Source organism: Homarus americanus, unplaced genomic scaffold, assembly GCF_018991925.1.
Source record: "Homarus americanus isolate GMGI-L3 unplaced genomic scaffold, GMGI_Hamer_2.0 scaffold24260, whole genome shotgun sequence".
NCBI lineage: Eukaryota > Metazoa > Arthropoda > Malacostraca > Decapoda > Nephropidae > Homarus > Homarus americanus.
In genome coordinates, this window is record NW_024721079.1 from 1,476,574 (window position 1) to 1,497,056 (window position 20,483).

At 39.8% G+C, this 20,483-nt stretch overlaps 1 protein-coding gene across 2 annotated transcripts in view; it reads right to left on the minus strand.

Moving 5' to 3' along the window:
• The window catches only part of LOC121861417 (ras-related and estrogen-regulated growth inhibitor-like protein), a 12,507-nt gene extending 11,195 nt beyond the window's left edge, over window positions 1-1,312 (minus strand). The window contains exon 1 of one of the 2 annotated variants that reach the window (XM_042359119.1): window positions 918-1,312. In XM_042359119.1, the coding sequence (XP_042215053.1) occupies window positions 918-983 (66 nt within the window). In that variant the 5' untranslated portion in view covers window positions 984-1,312. Of the gene's footprint in view, window positions 1-847 lie in introns of both variants that reach the window. The other variant, XM_042359118.1, reaches the window with a different exon arrangement.
• Window positions 1,313-20,483: the final 19,171 nt, after the last annotated feature.

The window sequence follows — 20,483 nt, forward strand, 5'->3', positions numbered from 1 at the left end:
CTTCCTGCCTACAATGTCGAACACCTACGTACTAGTCTTACTTTCTGAGTAACTAAGAAGAATAAAAGTTGTGTTTTTATGACGATACATTTAAATCTGGAGAGTAATCACGAAGTCACACCTGTGATGGACCAAACTGACTGTGCTTTGAGGGTAATCTACTTTTGTATTACTGTATAAATGCAAATATATGTAAATAAGTGAATCTATCTGTATTAGTGATGATAAAGGAAGTACTGGGTGTAAGTGAGTGCATCACCATCCTGCAGTATAGAGTTATTGATTATGTGATCTTAAATTATTTAATAGTTGAGCTATATCTGGTGAGGTAGTTGTTGTGAGGTGATCTTTACATACAACTCTCACGATGTTGACTTGTAGAGGTTATGATTACAACTAACAACAATAATGAAGTTTCAAGAATATTAGAATTGCAGTTAATGATGTATTTGTGATTAAAACTCTAGTTCACGTATGCTAAAAACTCCCAAACATTTAACATGTAACTTAAAATGTCAGGATTCTTCCTCATAAGGTGTTAAGAATGTTCAATAGACCTGACTCGTGTGTTGTATTACTTCTGTACAAGTAAAGCCTTGATAGACTAATGTAAGTCAATAATATGTGCCAGATTATTTACAACTTTCTTTAAGACCATTGATGATAAACTGTCTCAGCAAGTAAAAATATATTCTCAAACTGGAACAAATTTGTGTACATATACGACTTGTACAACAGAAACACCTTGAAATACTATGCATGCATTTCAGGTGGGCACATATGTACCCCAGAAGTACTACAGCACATACAGAGGTGTCAAAACATGGCACATGACATCAGTCCTCACCTGTGTCTGATCTGTACTCCCCGATGAATCTCTTGGTGAGGTAGCGGACGGTGAGGGCTGACTTGCCCACCTCACTCGCCCCTATCACCGCCACTCTCAGGGGGCCACTTTGACTAGAGTTTCTGTCGTCTTTCATGATTAACTTGCAGCTCTGTCCTCTACACACAACACTGTTCTTGTTCACTGCGGCCTTTCTGTTCGCCGATCTCTTGATGTAGCTCTTTATGTCCTCTAATATCCAGAGAGGAATGCAGGCGAACGTTTGATTTCCGTTAGGAGCAATCTTGGATGACTTTCACCAACCACTCCACAAGATGAGTCTCGCGGCAGCTTGTTAAGACTGCCAGCGAAGGTACAGTATCCACGTATTACAGAAGGGGGGGGGGAGGGCTGTCGCTGAGCGGGGAGATTACCGCTAGCGTTGCTGAGACAAGTGAAGGCAACGAGGGAAGGGCCTGAACTGGCTTGAGCGACGACCGTGGGTCTTATTTATACCCGCGGTCCCTCCTCTCCTCTCGGGTGGGTGCCACTACGCATGTCGCCTGAAGCTGTGAGTGTGTTTTCTGTTCCTATCCGCGCCGCGCCAGTCCTGTTGGGGGTGGGGGGGTGATGCTGCTTCTGCTCCTGCTGCTGTATTGATGTCTGCTGACCCTCCTACTCTCTCCCGAACTCTCCATTCACACAAACACACACATCCACACACCAAAACACCGGCCAACTTGAGGACCTCTCCCCAAAACACTGCTCACAGGACCCAACAAGTACTGTATATCTTTCTTCCGACTGAGTATTTTAATCCTACTGTAGTTACCACCTCGACAGATCTGTAACATGTATCACCATGTTAAACTTACAACAGACATATTAGGATGTATTGTATAATAACGTGTGTGTGTGTGTGTGTGTGTGTGTGTGTGTGTGTGTGTGTGTGTGTGTGTGTGTGTGTGTCATCCCATCATTAAAAAACAAAGACAACAACACTGGTAAACACAACAGGACCCGTCTGCAGTGTTTCCCAGAGAGCCATCCACCGCCCACACCGCCACCCACCACGCCACGTACAGCGCCGCCCACCTCCTACAGCTACTCATAAGTGCCATCCATCAACTACTAGGGTTTCCCACCCACCACCCACAACTCATCGCCCACAACACACCACCCACAACACAACCCACCACTCACAACCCACCGCCCACAACCCACCGCCCACAACCCACCGCCCACAACCCAACTCACCACCGACAACCCACTGCCGACAACCCACCGCCCACCACCCACAACACTCCACCCACAACACTCCACCCACAACCCACCGCCCACCGCCCACAACACATCCCACCACCCATAAAACACGTAATTCAGATTTACGACCGAGAACCGACCAGGATGGGTCAAACTTCTTGGAAAACGGTGTGTGTGTGTGTGTGTGTGTGTGTGTGTGTGTGTGTGTGTGTGTGTGTGTGTGTGTGTGTTCAGAGAAGGAACACCACCGTAATGCCTCGGGCCTATGGATGTAGTTTTTTCTCCCTGGTGATTTACTGTCCTACCTGGTGATTACTGACCTACCTGGTGATTACTGACCTACCTGGTGCTAATTGACTCCTGTATCTTGTTGTACCTGCTACCAATATCGGCGACGCCATCAAGGTCACCAACACAGGTCACCAACACTACAGGTCACAATACAGGTCACTAACACAGGTCACCAACACTACAGGTCACCAACACTACAGGTCACAATACAGGTCACTAACACAGGTCACCAACACTACAGGTCACCAACACACGTCACCAACACAGGTCACTAGCACTACAGGTCACCAACCATACAGATCACCAACACAGGTCTCAGGTCACAACACAGGTCACCAACACACAGGTCCTGCTGTCCAACACACGTCACCAAAACAGGTCACTAGCACTACAGGTCACCACACACGTCACCAAACAGGTCACTAACACAGGGTCACCAACAACACAGGTCACCACACAGGTCACCAACAACACAGGTCACCAACACACGTCACCAACACGTCACCAACACAGGTCACTAGCACTACAGGTCACCAATACAGGTCACCAACACAGGTCACTAACACAGGTCACCAACACTACAGGTCACCAACACAGGTCACCAACACACGTCACCAAAACAGGTCACTAGCACTACAGGTCACCAACACACGTCACCAACACAGGTCACCAACACAGGTCACCAACACTACAGGTCACAATACAGGTCACTAACACAGGTCACCAACACTACAGGTCACCAACACACGTCACCAACACAGGTCACTAGCACTACAGGTCACCAACAAAACCAAACCAAAAATACCAAACATCAGGTCATATCCGGTCAATGTAGGTCAGTGATCCCTCTAGAACTGCTTTGACGTCAGTTACATTTTACCCATAAAGTTTTAACCCACGATAAAGTTACTGATGAAACACTAATGATTTTTTGGTGTTTTTTTTTTTTAGTTACGTAAGTGATTTTTTTTTTTTTGCGTCTGGCGATCACAATTTTGGTTCCCGTCTTAGATTTAAACTTGAATTGGGTGTAATAATAAAAATAATAATAATAATAATAATAATAATAATAATAATAATAATAATAATAATAATAATAATAATAATAATAATATCGATAATACCTACAATAATAATAATAAAAAAATAAACTATAATTCTAAGTCATCAATACTTCTCACATATTGCCCTTCAGAACAGCGCTAGGACTTGTACATAAAACTCTGATGAAGGAGTAATCTTCTAGACCCCTTATAGAATAACATGACATCAAGGTCCTGTTCGCTTCCTCCCTCTGGAATAGTCGAGAAAAGTTTGCTCATAAGAAGTCCTTGAGGCTGTTTATAATTTGTCATCCTGCTGAACACGAACAGAAATTGATTCCAAAAAAGATGTGAGGTAACTGACGCCTGTTCCTCTTGTTCAACATTGATGAGATCGTCTAGTTAATGTTGTGTTTGTTGATACGTTTTCTCTATTATGTTAAAAGATGATCTGTTTACATTTAGTGTGAGATGATTTTTACACACTATCTCACTCAATATTAGTTAATGTAAGTTTTTATTATTATTATTATTATTGTTGTTTTTATTATTATTATTAGCAGTAGTAATATTGTTGTTGTTGTTATTTTTAGTAGTAATTTGGTGGATTTCTTGTACTCCTTCGTCGACTCCACATTAATAATAATAATTCAGTATCTCTTATTAATAAACAGTTAAGCGAAGACCAAAATCCCGTCCACTGAAGAGGTCATTATCATCACACTGTCAGCCTTGGTCCTAACCACATTAACTAACTACTGAGGAAAATTATGACATGAACGCCGAGGAAAACAAAATATTCTGGCGTTGAGGAAAATGACAAGATGAATGTTGTGGAAAATAATTGTCTTGATGTTTGGAGTAAATCGAAATCTCAAAATGTGGGCTGTGACTTTCATTTTATTCCTCTCACGTATCGCGGTGCCTTCCCTTCGTCCCTCGCTCCCTGGAACCACCTTGGCAGAGTTACGTGAGCCGGGAAGGGAAGTGTCTTGGAGGGAGGGAGGGAGGGAAGGTGTTTTGGAGGGAGGGGAGTTGTTTTGGAGGGAGGGAAAGTGTTTTGGAGGGAGGGAAGGTGTTTTGGAGGGAGGATAGTTGTTTTGGAGGGAGGGAAAGTGTTTTGGAGGGAGGGAAGGTGTTTTGGAGGGAGGGGAGGTATTTTGGAGGGAGGGAAGGTGCTTTGGAGGGAGGAAAGGTGTTTTGGAGGGAGAGAAGGTATTTTGGAGGGAGGGAAGGTGTTTTGGAGGGAGGGGAGGTATTTGACTCTAAACTGGGGGATGATGACTAGAGCATGGGAGATCGGAGGATAGGAGATGGTGGAGAAGATGATGAAGATGGTGGAGAAGATGATGAAGATGGTGGAGAAGAAAGTGGAGGAGATGGTCAGATGGTGGAGGTGATTGGGAGTTAAGTTAGGTGGTTGGTTAGTGGAAGGATGGCTGGCGGGGTGAAGGAGGAGAGGAAACACGGGGTGACCTGGTGGTGAAAGAGACACGTGATGACCTCAAGTTAGCAGGTAAGACAGGTGAGGGAAGGAACGGTAATAAGGCATCAATTTACCTTCGACGTCCTGATCAAGGTTGACAGAATCGCCAGCGAAGACGGTGGTGAAGAGTGACGCACGATTGGACATTAACCACTCCTCCTGTCTATATTGCCCTGGTCATTACTGTCTCTTGGTCATTACCTGGGCCATTATTATTATTATTATTATTATTATTATTATTATTATTATTATTATTATTATATTATTATTATTATTATTATTATTATTATTATTATTATTATTATTATTATTATTATTATTATTTCTGTTGTTGTTGTTGTTGTTGTTAATAGCAACAGTACTAGTAGTCGTACAAGATTTACTAAGACCAATAGAAGAAGTATTAACATTTTTTACACTGTACTCTTGGTCCACCATTACAGGAAGCGGATATTATAATTTACAGAACAAGGATATTAAATTATTGAACCTTTTTTGGTGTTGTGGATGTTATGTGTCTGGTTACCTTGGGCTGAGGCAACCGTATGGCTCGATTGACTCAAGAAAGGTTTGCGATATTGGTGAGGAAAAGTGGAGAGAAGGAGAGAGAAATGGTGATACTTAACAGTTTCAACACAGTATGGAAGAGTTATACTGTATACTGTATGTGTATGTGTGTGTGTCTGTAACAAAGCCTTCACCCTTACTACTAGTGCCCTGAAGGTTACAATTTCCTTTAAACATTTTCATAAACTGGTGACGTTTATTACACAACATAAGGCAACGGGGAACAGAGTGATAAAATTCAAACATGTACGTCAACACGGCAGCGGAAGTGGAGGGGTGGGAGACCTTGAGATGATGGCGAGAGAAGATGGTGCCAGGGGGGTGCCAGGGGGGTGCCAGGGGGGTGCCAGGGACAAGGGGGAAGGGTGGCAGGGAGAAGGGGTGGCCGTCAGTGCTGTGGTAAGTCATGTCTAAATAAACTAAGTGATAGATTGACAATTTTGTTAAAGCTTTTGTTGGGTATAACTATTGTTGTTGTTATAATGTTATGACTGCGCTTTAGCAACGAAGGTCTTTAAGCGCGCAACAAGGTTAGTTATGCACTAGTTCAGGGCTAATACTTTATACCTGAGTTCAGGGGTGCCTAATCAGGGCTAAATTATCTCCCATGGGATTTAGGGATACCTGGATTACTGTATTGTGCCGTAGTCGACAGGATAAAGTGGAGGAGTGAAAGAAACATCAGATTGTGTGTGTGAGAGAGAGAGAGAGAGAGAGAGAGAGAGAGAGAGAGATTTCCTTTGACGGTCAAGTCATCGACTCCGTGAGGTTATTTTTCTCGAAATATTTACTTGTTTTCATGAAATTCCGCAACATTTTTTAAAATTTTCCAATAAGTTTGATTGCTAGTCAGGCTGTCAACCCCTGCGTGACCCTGGGCCCAGATGACCTCGGGGTTAGGTCATTGGCATCCTCCTGACCTTGCTTTATTTATACCTACAGCTGAGGTCTTGATGAGGTGTTTGATATATATTGAAAGGAAAATTTCAAATAGTTAATAAAGGCAAATTAATTGATTTGAACCTGTAAACTTTCCCTACAGGTTGTGTGAAAAGGGCACACACACACACACACACACACACACACACACACACACACACACACACACACACACACACACACACACACCATCCTCGAAACCGGCTCCTACTACCACCTGAGATCCCTCGCCCGAGAATTGCTGTTCGACACCACAACCGCATCCAGCCCATACGAGCACGAACTGATCGCTATAAGAACAGCCCAGTCCCAACCATTGTAAAATTTATCAATAACTTGTAATCAACCAGTGTATTCACTCCCAGTCAATCTTACTTTTTACACTGTCAATATGTTGAAATGCCCTGTAGTTTGAGCTTCTCCCCACCTAGTTATTATACATCATATTTCCATCACTTATGTTACTTGTATATTATTTGTAAATCAAGAGACCCATTCCCCAATTATGTAACTGTATATTTTCATGCTCTCTCAATAAACCGTTAATTATTATTATTATTAAATAATAATGGAATCCCCTCAAGATCGAGGATGGCCGGCCCAAGGGCCTCCTAGGCGTGAATTTGTTAAGGTGTAGAAGCTGTTCCCAACACAACAACCACATATTGGGTTAACGAGCTGCATGACCCAATGTCAAGGAATAGTCCGAGAAGACTGGACAACTCGCCAGCTGCACTGGCTAACCATTAACCCGGAATACGATCCGCAAATCGATTAACATCCAGGTTCCTAACTACTGCTGGGTAGACAGAGGCAAATGGCGTAAAGAAACTTGCCCATAGTTTCACCCTGCCCGAGGATCACACACAGATGTGTCGTATCCCCTGCTTCACGAACTCCCGAGAGATTCAGACTCGTGAACCCGAATCTCTTGAGGGTTCGTGGTTCAGGAGGAGAGGCGAACGGACTTTAGTAGTTAACTGTACATCGACAATTATATTACATTATGGAATGTAATTTTATCATCATTATCATTTTTATTTATTATAGATCATGATTATTAACAACATAAGAACATAAAAATAATGCTATGATAATTGTTCTTAGTCACCTTATTATAGACTCGTGAACAATTCTTTGCGGTGTTTAGATTTTAATTAGTTAACACTGTCTTACCTATGGAACAGATAGACCCCTGCCCCTGCCTGCCTGCCTGCCTGCCTGCCTGCCTGTCCGCCCACCCGCCCCTGCACATTAAAACAATCAACATAAAAGGTAAAAATTATAGCAACTATGTTTTTCATATAATTTTTCATATCACTTTTAGTATAACTTTTCCATATAATTTTTCACATTAGTTATGAGTATTAACTAAAAAAATATTAAATTATTAAAAGATGATTGAGATATGTAGAAAACCGTATTAGTTATGTATTACAGCCAACACGTGTCTACCACCCATAGCCATCACGTTATCTCACGATCTCAAGTCACCACATGTGTCCCATTTCCTTCCCTTCATCCCCCCCATCCTCCTCCCCCCACTCCTCTCCTCCTCACCCCGTCCTCCTCCCCTCTCCCCACTCCTCTCCTCCTCACCCCCCCCTCCCCCCCTCCCACCCCCCGTCCTCCTTATCCCCTCTCCCCACCCCGTCCTCAACCATCCTCTCCCCACCCTCCCTCAACCACCCTCCCCACCCCCCACCACGTGTCCTATCTCCCGGCCACCTTGAGTTCCCCCTCACGCGTGCTCACAGGTAGGTCACGTTAATCAGATTTCCTTTGCATATTCACCTGAAATTACCTGAGAGGAAATGGCCACATCTCCGAGGGGCTCGTTGACTGTCCACGCTTACAGTGTTCTTCAGGGTTGTAAGTCTGGGTTATAGTGTTGTGGTGTTAGTGGTGTTATGGTGTTGTGGTGGTACAGTGTTATGGTGTTGATGTTATGGTATTAGTGTTGTGGTGTTAATGTTATGGTGTTATGGTGTTAGTGTTGTGCTGATACATGGTGGTACAGTGTTATGGTGTTAATGTTATGGTGTTATGGTGTTAATCGATTGGCGGGTCGTGTTCCATGGAAAAAAGTTCACCAGTGCAGTTATCGAGCTGTCCGATCATCTCGGGTTTACACCTTGACGATGGGTCGTTTTACAAGATGTGGTTAGGTTGGGTTAGGTGATGAGAGAAACATCTTTTATCTATGATGTTATGTAGATCAGCTGGCCCTTAAAACTGGCTCTTACCTCTTGGCCCTCACCTCTTGGCCCTCACCTCCTGGCCCTCACCTCCTGGCCCTCACCTCCTGGCCCTCACCTCCTGGCCCTCACCTCCTGGCCCTCACCTCCTGGCCCTCACCTCTGGCTCTCACCTGGCCCTCACCTCCTGGCCCTCACCTCCTGGCCCTCACCCCCTGACCCTCACAACCTCTCAACATCCAGGAACTGACCTCATTAACCTCCACCTTCTGGCCTCCAAACTTACAGCTCATTAACCTGTCCTCTGCGTCCTGAATACCACACTCTAACCTTCAACAGTTCAGGGAAGGTTAGAACCAATCACGACTGACCAGAAAAATACCTGACAGAGTTACACGTCCGGCCAGGTCAAAGGTCACAGGTGAAATTGACCAGAAGGTGTTTGCGGAAATGCTGGATATGCCTTGAATCCACGACAATAAAGGCCCTCCTCCCTTCCCTGTCCCCCCCCTCCCCCTCCCCTCTCCCTCCCTTTCCCTTCCCTCCTTCCCTCCCTCCACCCCTACCCTCTCCCACCACCCAAGCCAGCTAAGATTCTAAGCTCATGACTTCGAAAATAACAAAACTAATTTAGTGCAACACCTCCACCCAGCCTCCACCCAGCTGCCCTCTCCACCCAGCTGCCCCCTCCCACCCACCCCCCCCTCCACCCAGCTGCCCTCCACCCAGCTGCCCCTCCACCCAGCCTCCACCCAGCTGCCCTCCACCCAGCTGCCCCTCCACCCAGCTGCCCTCCACCCAGCCTCACCCCCCTCCACCCCAGCTGCCCCTCCACCCAGCTGCCCCTCCACCCAGCTGCCCCCTCCACCCAGCTGCTCCCCTCCACCCAGCTGCTCGTATCCCAATTAGATTCTAGAAAATTCTCGATTATTTAATTGGTTCTGATGGACTTGCTTACATCTTCCGGCGTCACATTACTGCAAACTAGAAGCAACAATAGCGTCTCCGTGTTATGTACTTAAAATTCAATACGCAGATGATATTTAAATTGTCGGAACAGTGCGTGTGATAGTGTAGTGAGTTAAGAGACCGTAACAACTATATCCTGCCACTTATAAGCACGTTACGACACCCCCCTCTCTCTCTCTCTCTCTCTCTCTCTCTCTCTCTCTCTTCTAGAAGGCTCTATTAGGCCTCTGAGTAAACATTTCCAACTATGAAGAGTAATCCTAGCTTTGGTTTTCATTATACTTGGGTAAATGTTATGATTCATTACATCCTTACGATACAGTCACCCCCCAAAAACTATCTGTACTCGGGGTGATCGATGAATTCCAGAATGAACACTGTGACTCCTGTTGTCTCGGTAGGGTTGTCAAAATCCTTCATCCATTGTGTCATATTTTTTCATCACAATTTTGTATAAGATAGTTTTTTTGTGTGACTGTACTTGGCAAGAGTGACAACATTTCCAAGAAAACAAGTTGTCCCCTCTCCTCCCCTCTCCCCCCCCCTCCTCCTCCCCCCTCCTCTCCCCTCGATGGGCATCAAGGTCAGTAGTAAGAAGCGTAAATGAATAAGCTCCTCAGCCCACGTCTCAGGGACACTTAATGTGGTCAAATGTGTTACAGAAAATATTACATTCGGGAGACTGATACAACGTGACTGTAACTTACTGTAACTTACTAATATAATACAAAGATAAATATTTAGAACAGAAATATATTATAATGTATTGATAATTGAAGTAAATATGAAGGCAATATATCCGATGTTTTCATTATAGTTTGTACATAAATTCGTTCGTATACATTCATGAAATAAGGACAATTTATGGTGTTTTTCATCAACTATAAGCAGTACGGATACACCAAGATGAATATTCAATTAAAATTAACATCAAAACATCCGGTTATAGAGAAGTTACATTTATACATATATTTTGGAGCGTAAATATAGCTTCAGTCCTCCACTTACACCCCCCAATAGTTATCAACACTTAAGCTGCAACTCCATAACTAACCAACGAGATCCATTCATGGTGTGTGGATGACTGAATTATATATTAGGTCTATATTAGGAAGGGAAAATGTTTGTGAATGTACATTGCCGGAAGTCTGTAGGGGGGTTGTGGACCCGCCACCCTCATCAACTTGTGGTGAAAAACATCTCACTTTACACCATTAAAGTTTAGAAGATTATGTCAGAATATTTTCCTCGCACCATAATCTAATATCTTAAATGTAACGATAATCACACACACACACACACACACACTCGTCCGGGGTCTGAAGGTCACTACACTACAACACGGGTCGGGGAGGTCGTTATCTTTTTGCTGTACTGTATTATTGTATCATTATAGAGAATACAACTAATATACTAAAACAAACAAGTCAATATTACGAGCGTCTCCAGACACTAGTGCCGTGTGTCCCGTCAGGTCAGCTGCTGCACACATCTCATCTGACAAATGCTGTCACTAATCACATGAACATTTTCAAGATAATTTATTACATTTGTCAGCTGTTTGTTAGTGAGTTTTCGTGTGAACGGTACACAGGCTGACTCACACCGAGAGCTACACCACACACGTTGGCTGCGTCTCTGAATTACTGCTATAATACCTCACACCGGCACGACACAGCGAGGCCACTTACTATACCTTCAGACCAACGGTATACTTGGTAGAACATTGTACAACGTTTTCTCCCATTTCCTAGCAGCGTGGTTGAAGGTCGGTGGTGTGGCCAGTTCGTCTCAGTCTCCCACTGTTCCTCACGTTAGTTTGTTTATCACATTGTGCACCAGTGAACACTCTGGCTTCGTTGGACAAACATATTATACATATCACGCATATATAAAGATAATTCATGTGTCGTGAATAAAATCCCAAATCAAGAAGATTTATAACTAGAAATGAACATTGAAGGAAATCGAATGCAAACTGAAATTCCTTTAAATATTTATAATGAACATATAAGCAATATTAATAGACTCGAATGACTATGTTCTTTACACCTTCAGGAGACGAGAAGCCAAGGGTCCGCTCGAGTCAGTATCTACCATATAACTTTCTCTTGTAATATCTGACACGAGAACAAGTAACAAACCTCCCCCAACAGCGTCTCTGATTGGTGGAGAACAGACGTTACGTTATTTGTGTTGTAACTTGAGCTGTGTTGATAGTGTTTATTGATATGTATACGATGTTGCAGACTTGTATTGGTGATACTCTTGACCATCACGTCTAATGCCGGTATATTTATCCTCTTACCTCGTCAAGAAGAAAACAACAGTCCTCATTATTTCATCTTTATATATTTCATGTTAACCAGTAGTCTTCGTAAGAGCATTTGCGTCAACAACCTCCACGTGTTGTCAGACCTACACGCGTCCTATCATAGCCTCCGCCACCCACCACCACTCTCCTCAGGATGCGCCCCCCCTCCGTCTTGTGTCAAATTTTCCCGCCAGGAGGCTTGACGGGGCAATCAGATGTAATTGAACCGCGAAACGAACATCATGGAGAGAGCGGCGCGTGCACGGGGTCCCCTGCTGGAACCTTAATCCTCATTTTCTTTTGGGCTGACGAAGGGTAAAGATGATTGCAATTAAGTACAGGTTCTTCTTCCAGGTATAGGTATCCTCCTGACGAAGATACATGGTGGTGGTGGCGCGTGCAAGAATCATTAGTCTTGAAGGTAATTTATTTTCATTTGTCGAAGGATAATTTGGTTTTAAAGAATGTTATTCATTAGGTTCTTTGATCTTAACGACGAGGTGGGTGAGTTATGATGACTAAAATACATTCAGCCAGCCACCGTGTTACACCCATAGACTACGCTTAGGTGAAGTAACACCGTACACATCCACTTAATTTCTACCACACACCCAAAAATAACTTCTGTGATGACACCTTCCTACTTTCTCGTGACTTTTACTCTAAACTTATACCTGAAATGTGTTGAGAGTGGCCTGGAGACAAGATTAATCCCTCCTAATGTTGTGTTACTGAGGTATTGTGTACTATCAGGTGTTGACATTATATTTCATCTCGTGGACTGAAAACACACACACACACACACACACACACACACACACACACACACACACACATTACCCCCACCTTTCCTTACATCTTTCTTCTATTGATCAAATCAGACCCTGAACCTCAGTCGTTGGAGAAGTACACATACAGAGTTTAATGACCCCTACATACATACATACATACATACATACATACATCACACGACACAAACATCGAATCGTAAAAAATAATAATAGTTTGCGATACTTGGAAAAATATTGAGTAGGAGAACGAAAATAAAAAAAGAAGTTAATAAGTTAATGTAAAAAAATAAATGGACCCCCACAGCCTTGATGTAGGTACTCTAGAGTTTGAGATGGTTGATGGTGGTATAATTTGGGTGTGATTGGTGGCAGTTAGTTCTCTTTCCGACTAGGTATAGGATACACGCGCGTCTTGTGTGTGTGTGTGTGTGTGTGTGTGTGCAAAATTAATGACTTGGTATTGACAATGTGTGGGACAGGTGAGCAGGCAGACAGGTGTTAAGTCATTAGTCACGTCCGGGATGCCACCTATTGTCTCCTAGCTTCTTTCCCTCACCTCCTGACACACATAGGTGTCTCCATGACCAGCCCAGGCCCGGGCCATCAACTGTAAACTATAATAATTTGTATTTTCAATCAGTGTTCCTTCTTCTTTCAGTAATGAAAGCTTTAGTTAAACGACCCACCCACCCCATGTATGTAATAAGTCATTTTTGTCTATTGTATATTTTCAGCCTTCGGGCTGCCGACTTTTTCAATAAACCGTTAATTATTATTTATTTATTTATTATTATTATTTACACTATTTATCTTTCCCATCATTACCTCAAGCTATACGTTACGTCATTATCTTTTTATATGACGTCATGTATACGTCATAAAAGTCAACAATGATTGCCTGGCTCACCTGCCATTCAAATCATTGTTATAAAAAAAATCACCTCACAATAATTTACAAGCAGGAACAATGGCGGGAAAACAATAACAAAAAACATTCGAGTCAACACGAAATGTCATAATATTTTCACTATTTGTTTTTATATTTTACTGAGAAATCAGACGGCGAAAACGGGTGGTCATGTTGGTGGGCGTGGTTACGAATAGCTGAATGTGGTGGTTGTGCGATTAACTGGCCTGTTCGAACGGAACGGCCCAAGTGTTCATGGATGCGAGTTATCAAATGTCTTTTAGTTTTACCTATATATGCTACCCTACAGCTAGCACACGCTAATCTACTTTCCCGAAAAGTAGATAATCTACTGTAGTGGATTCCTCCCTTACAAACGCCGTTTGTCGCTCACTAGCCGACCCTCGAATTCACCAGCCTGCACCTCGTGTCCAAGGTCAAGAACCAGCGCCGCCTTACATGAAAGAGGTAAACTATTAAGCCACGCCTACCCCCGCTATATAAGACCTCACCTCGTGGTGACCTCTCTCTACTCCGCAAGGTGGATAGCCCACCTGCTGTTAACCTCCTCCTCTATTTCCCACTTCTGAACTTTACCTTGTACTGTACCCGTCTTGCACTCTCAGAGCTAGTGCTCTCTTCTCTCTGTATAACCAACCAACCAACCTCTCTCTTTCTACCTACAGCCACCAGCAAGCAACACCTCCTCCTCCTCCTCCGCTCCTGCCTGGCGGCCCTCGCTCCTGCCGGCGACCCACAAGCTGTCCTCCTCTGAGCACCCTCACCAACCAACTCTTCCTACTCGACGCTTGTAACCACGCTGCCTTCCCAGGACCAAGCTGCATTGTATATCCAATAAATTATGTATAAAGAGCACATTGTGAGTTTCCTTTCTCCATCCGATCCTGAGTGTGAACCAATATCACGTATCCCACACTACTTTTCGGGAAAGTAGATTATCGACTTTTGGGGAAATATTAATTAATTTTCCGAAGTAGATTATCATAAAAAACGGGAAATTTATATCACAGAAAATGAGAAATATTTACTTGCTGGGAAAGTTGGTTATCTACTTATCATAGAAAACGTGAAATTGGTATCATAGAAAATGGGAAATATCTACTTTCCGGGAAAGTTGGTTATCTACTTTCCCGAAAAGTAGATTATCGACTTTTCGGGGAAGTAGATTATCGACTTTTGGGGAAATATTACCTAATTTTCCGAAGTAGATTATCATAGAAAACGGGAAATTTGTATCACAAAAAATGGGAAATATCTACTTTCTGGGAAAGTTGGTTATCTACTTATCATAGAAAACGGGAAATTTATATCATAGAAAATGGGAAATATCTACTTTCCGGGAAAGTTGGTTATCTACTTTCCCGAAAAGTAGATTATCTACTTTTCGGAAAGTAGATTATCGACTTTTCGGGGAGTAGATTATCGACTTTTTGGTAAAATATTACCTACTTTTAAAGTAGATTATCATAGAAAACGGGAAATTTGTATCACAGAAAATGGGAAATATCTACTTTCCGGGAAAGTTGGTTATCTACTTTCCCGAAAAGTAGATTATCTACTTTTCGGGAAAGTAGATTATCGACTTTTCAGAAGTAGATTTTCAGAAATATTACTAATTTTTGCGAAGTAGATTATCATAGAAAACGGGAAATTTTTATCATAAAAAATGGGAAATATCTACTTTCCGGGAAAGTTGGTTATCTACTTTCGAAAAGTAGATAGATTTTCTACTTTTCGGGAAAGTAGATTATCGACTTTTCGGGAGTAGATTTTCGAATTTGGAAATATTACCTAATTTTTAAAGTAGATTATCATAAAACGAAATTTGTATCACAAAAATGAAATATCTACTTTCCGGGAAAGTTGGTTTATTCTTTCGAAAAGTAGATAGATTTTCTACTTTTCGAGTAGATTATCGACTTTTCGAATTTGGGGAAATATTACCTAATTTTGCGAAGTAGATTATCATAGAAAACGGGAAATTTGTATCATAAAATGGGAAATATCTACTTTCGGGAAAGTTGAGTTATCTACTTTCGAAAAAGTAGATAGATTTTCTACGAAGTAGATTATCGACTTTTCGGGAAATGATTTTTCAATTTTGGGAAATATTACCTAATTTTGCGAAGTAGATTATCATAAACAGGAAATTTGTATCACAAAATGGGAAATATCTACTTTCCGGAAAGTTGGTTATCTACTTTCCGAAAAGTAGATAAATTTTCTACTTTTCGGGAAAAGTAGAATATCGACTTTTCGGGGAAGTAGATTTTCGAATTTTTGAAATATTACCTTATTTTGCGAAGTAGATTATCATAGAAACGGAAATTTGTATCATAAAAATGGGAAATATCTACTTTCCGGGAAAGTTGGTTATCTACTTTCCCGAAAAGTAGATAGATTTTCTACTTTCGGGAAAGTAGATTATCGACTTTTCGAATAGATTTTCGATTGGGGGAATATTACCTAATTTTATGAATTATCATAGAAAACGGAAATTTGTATCATAAAAATGGGAAATATCTACTTTCCGAAAGTTATTTTTCGAAATGAATAGATTTTCTACTTTTCGGGAAAGTAGATTATCGACTTTTCGGGGAAGTAGATTTTCGAATTTTTGGGTAAAATATTACCTAATTTTTAAGTAGATTATCATAAACGGAAATTTATCACAGAAAATGGGAAATATCTGCTGGAAAGTTGGTTATCCTTTCCGAAAAGTAAATAGATTTTCTACTTTTCGGGAAAGTAGATTATCGACTTTTCGGGAAGTAGTTAATTCTGATTTGGAAAAATTACCTAATTTTGCAATAGATTATCATAGAAACGGAAATTTTGTATCACAAAATGGAAATATCTACTTTCCGGGAAAAGTTGGTTATCTACTTTCCAATAGATAGATTTTCTACTTTTCGGGAAAGTAGATTATCGACTTTCGAAGTAGATTTTCGAATTTTGGAAATATTACCTAATTTTGAAGTAGATTATCATAGAAAGCAGGAAATTTGTATCACAAAAATGAAATATCTACTTTCCGGGAAAGTTGGTTATCTACTTTCCCGAAAAGTAGATGATTTCTACTTTTCGGAAAGTAGATTATCGACTTCGGGGAAGTAGATTTTCGAATTTTGGAAATATTACTAATTTTGCGAAGTAGATTATCATAAGCAGAAATTTGTCATAAAAAATGGGAAATATCTACTTTCCGGAAAGTTGGTTATCTACTTTCCCGAAAAGTAGATTATCTCTTTTCAAGAAAGTAGATTATCGATTTTCGAGAGTAGATTATCGACTTTTGGTTAAATTTTTCACTTTAAGAGTAATTATCATAGCAGAAATTTGTATCATAAAAATGGAAATATCTACTTTCCGGAAAGTTGGTTATCCTTTCGAAAGTAGATAATTTTCTACTTTGGGAAAGTAGATTATCGACTTTTCGGGGAAGTAGATTTTCGAATTTGGAAATATTACCCAATTTTGCGAAGTAGTTATCATAGAAAACAGAAATTTGTATCATCTAAAAATGGGAAATATCTACTTTCCAGGAAAGTTGGTTATCTACTTTCCCGAAAGTAGATTAATTTTCTACTTTTCGGGAAAGTAGATTATCGACTTTTCGAGTAGATTATCGACTTTGGTAAAATATTACCTACTTTTAAAGTAGATTATCATGAAAACAGAAATTTGTATCACAGAAAATGGGAAATATCTACTTTCCGGGAAGATTGGTTATCTGCCGAAAAGTCGATAATCTACTTTCCCGAAAATCGTATCTACTTTCGACATAAACAGGAAATTGTATCATAAAAATGGGAAATATCGACTTTCCAGGAAAGTTTCTTTGACTCCAACTTTCAATAATTATCATGAAAACGATTTGTATAAAAATGGGAAATATCGACTTTCCGGGAAGTTTAGTTTGAATAATATAAAAATAGATTATCATAGAAAACAGGAAATTTGTATCATAAAAAATGGGGAAATATCTACTTTCCGGGAAAGTTAGTTAGATTATTGCCCGAAAATAGTTATCATAATAGAAACGGGAAATTTGTATCATAAAAATGGGAAATATCTGACTTTCCGGGAAAGTTGGTTAGATAAATTTGCCGAAAATAGATTATCATAAAAACAGGAAATTTGTATCATAAAAATGGAAATATCTACCGCGAAAGTTTCTTAAATAATAACTTTCCGAAAATAGATTATCATAGAAACGGGAAATTTGTATCATAAAAAATGGGAAATATCTACTTTCAGCGAAAGTTTCTTAGATAACCAACTTTCCCGAAATTGATTATCATAAAACGAGAAATTTGTATCATAAAATGAAATCTCTCTACTTTCCGGGAAAGTTTCTTAGATAATAACTTTCCGAAAATAGATTATCATAGAAACAGGAAATTGTATCATAAAAATGGGAAATATCGACTTTCCGGGAAGTTGGTTAGATAACCAAATTTGCCGAAAATAGATTATCATGAAAACAGGAAATTTGTATCATTAAAAATGGGGAATTATCTACTTTCCGGGAAAGTTGGATTTAAGTTACCAAATTTGCGAGAATAGATTATCATAAGCAGGAAATTTATCGCGAAATGGGGAAATATCCTACTTTCCGGGAAGTTGGACAGATAACCAAATTTGCCCGAAAATAGATTATCATAGAAAACGGGAAATTTGTATCATAAAAAATGGGAAATATCTACTTTCGGGAAAGTTAATTGGGTACAAATTGCCGAGAAATAGATTATCATAGAAAGCAGGAAATTTGTATCATAAAAATGGGAAATATCGACTTACCGGGAAGAAGTTGGTTAGATAGCAAATTTGCCGAAAATAGATATCATAAAAAACAGGAAATTTGTATCATAAAAATGGGAAATATCTACTTTCCGCAAAAGTTTCTTAAATAACCAACTTTCCCGAAAATGAACTATCATGAAAACGGAAATTTTTATCATAAAAAATGGGAAATATCTACTTTCCGCGAAAAGTTTCTTAGATAACCAACTTTCCGAAATTTGATTATCATAGAAAACGGGAAATTTGCTAACATAAAAATGAAATATCGACTTTCCGGGAAAGTTGGTTTGATAACCAAATTGCCGAAAATGTAGATTATCGTAGAAAACAGGAAATTTGTATCATAAAAATGGGAAATATCTACTTTCCGGGAAAGGATTGGTTAGATTACCAAATTTGCGAAAATAGATTATCTAGAAAACGGGAAATTTGTATCATAAAAATGGGAAATATCTACTTTCCAGGAAAGTTGGTTAGATAAGAAATTTGCAAAATAGATTATCATAGAAAACAGGAAATTTGTATCATAAAATGGGAAATATCTACTTTCCCGCGAAAGTTTCTTGAGATATAACTTTCCGAAAATTGATTATCATAGAAACGGGAAATTTGTATCATAAAATGGGAAATATGACTTTCCGGGAAAGTTTCTTAGATAACCAACTTTCCCGAAAAATAGATTATCATAAAACGGGAAATTTATCATAAAAATGGGAAATATCGACTTTCAGGAAAGTTGGTTAGATAACCAAATTTGCCGAAAATAGATTATCATAGAAAACGGAAATTTGTATCATAAAAAATGGGAAATATCTACTTTCCGGGAAGAAGTTGGTTAGATGCAAATTTGCCGAAAATAGATTATCATAGAAACAGGAAATTTGTATCATAAAAAATGGAAATATCTACTTTCCGGGAAGTTGGTTAGATAATAGATTGCCGAAAATAGATATCATAGAAACGGGAAATTTGTATCATAAAAATGGGAAATATCGACTTTCCGGGAGTTGGTTAGATAATAAATTTGCCGAAAATAGATTATCATAAAAAACAGAGGAAATTTGTATCATAAAAATGGGAAATATCTACTTTCCGCGAAAGTTTCTTAAATAACCTTTTGAAAAATAGATTATCATAGAAAAACCAGAAATTTGTATCATAAAAAATGGGAAATATCTACTTTCCGCGAAAGTTTTCTTAGATAACCAACTTTCCCAAAATTGATTATCATAGAAACGGAAATTGTATCTGTAAAAATGGGAAATATCGACTTTCCGGGAAAGTTTCTTAGATAACCAACTTTCGAAAATAGATTATCATAGAAAACAGAAATTTGTATCGTAAAAAATGGGAAATATCGACTTTCAGGAAAGTTAGATAATAAATTTGCCGAAAATAGATTATCCATAGAAAACAGATACATAATATAAAAAATGGGAAATATATCACTTTCGGGAAAGTTAGTTACCGTTACCAAATTTGCCGAAAATCGATTATCATAAGCAGGAAATTTGTATCATAAAAAAATGGAAATATCTACTTTCCGGGAAAGTTGGTTAGATAACAAATTTGCCGAAAATAGATATCATAAAGAAACAGAAATTTGTATCATAAAAATGGAAATATCTTTCCGCGAAAGTTTCTTAGATAACAAACTTTCCCGAAATTGATTATCATAGAAACAGGAAATTTGTATCATAAAAAATGGGAAATATCGACTTTCCAGGAGAGTTTCTTAGATAAACCAACTTTCCCGAAATAGATTATCATAGAAAACAGAAATTTGTATCATAAAAAATGGAAATATCGACTTTCCGGGAAAGTTGGTTAGATAACCGTTGCCGAAAATAGATTATCATAGAAAACAGAAATTTGTATCATAAAAAATGAAATATCTACTTTTTCCGGAAAGTTGGTTAGATTACCAAATTTGCCGAAAATGAAATATCATGAAAACAGGAAATTTATTTATCACATAAAAAATGGGAAATATCTACTTTCCGGAAAGTTGGTTAGATAACCAAATTTGAAAATAGATATCATAGAAACAGGAAATTTGTAT